This window comes from Acanthamoeba castellanii (genome assembly GCF_000313135.1).
Source record: "Acanthamoeba castellanii str. Neff unplaced genomic scaffold scf7180000084679, whole genome shotgun sequence".
In the NCBI taxonomy this organism is placed as follows: Eukaryota; Discosea; order Longamoebia; family Acanthamoebidae; genus Acanthamoeba; species Acanthamoeba castellanii.
In genome coordinates, this window is record NW_004457297.1 from 399237 (window position 1) to 399924 (window position 688).

The 688-nt window shown below is 63.2% G+C and overlaps 1 protein-coding gene across 1 annotated transcript in view; it reads left to right on the top strand.

Annotated features, from left to right (window-relative positions):
* The window catches only part of ACA1_375280 (uncharacterized protein), a gene marked incomplete at both ends in the record, with an annotated part of 2726 nt that extends 2108 nt beyond the window's left edge, over positions 1-618 (top strand). The window contains 3 exons of the mRNA XM_004334374.1: positions 50-272; positions 366-418; positions 511-618. Coding sequence (XP_004334422.1) covers positions 50-272; positions 366-418; positions 511-618 — 384 coding nt within the window. The remainder of the gene's footprint in view (positions 1-49; positions 273-365; positions 419-510) is intronic.
* Positions 619-688: the final 70 nt, after the last annotated feature.

The following is a 688-nucleotide window of genomic DNA, read 5'->3' on the forward strand; positions in this document are numbered from 1 at the left end:
CCACTCGGCCCTGCCCCACATCTGGAGGGTGCCCACGTACCCGCCGCAGGTGCACCCGTTCATCCTCTCCCTGCTGGAGCGGTTCGAGCTGTCGTTCCCCGTGGGCGCCCACATCCACAAGCTGGGCGACTACGCCGCCCTTCTGCGCTCGGGCGGCGAGGCCGGTTCCAATGCTCCCGCCCCCAGTCTGGAAGAGCCTCTGTACCTCATCCCCTCGCTGCTCCCCGAAGTGCGGCCCCTCAAGCTCTCGTCCCTGTGGCCCCTCTACTGCCGTACGCTTCACCGCCCGCACGCCCGCACGCCCGCACGCACGCGCAAGGTGATTATGCCTCAATGCGCAACACGTGTTCTTGTCACACATGCAGGTGAAGGCGAGTCTATCTTCGGTCGGTGCTATCGATTCGAGTTCGTACCCAAGGTGCGCACACAAGCTAGGCCTATGCTCACGGTGTCCGGATGATTCGAGTGTTATGTCTGGAGTGAAACGACTCACGACTGGTGCGCGCGCAGGGGTTCATGGGCCGGCTCATTATCCGTCTGCTGGCGTTCCCGCTCGCCGCACAGCTGTATTGGCGCCATGGCATCCTGGCCCACATAGGAAGGTACACTGGCGTGTCGGTGTTCGTCTACGCGCACCTGAGGGGATCTGACGCCTTCATGACACCAGGGAGCGCATACTGTTGGAGTT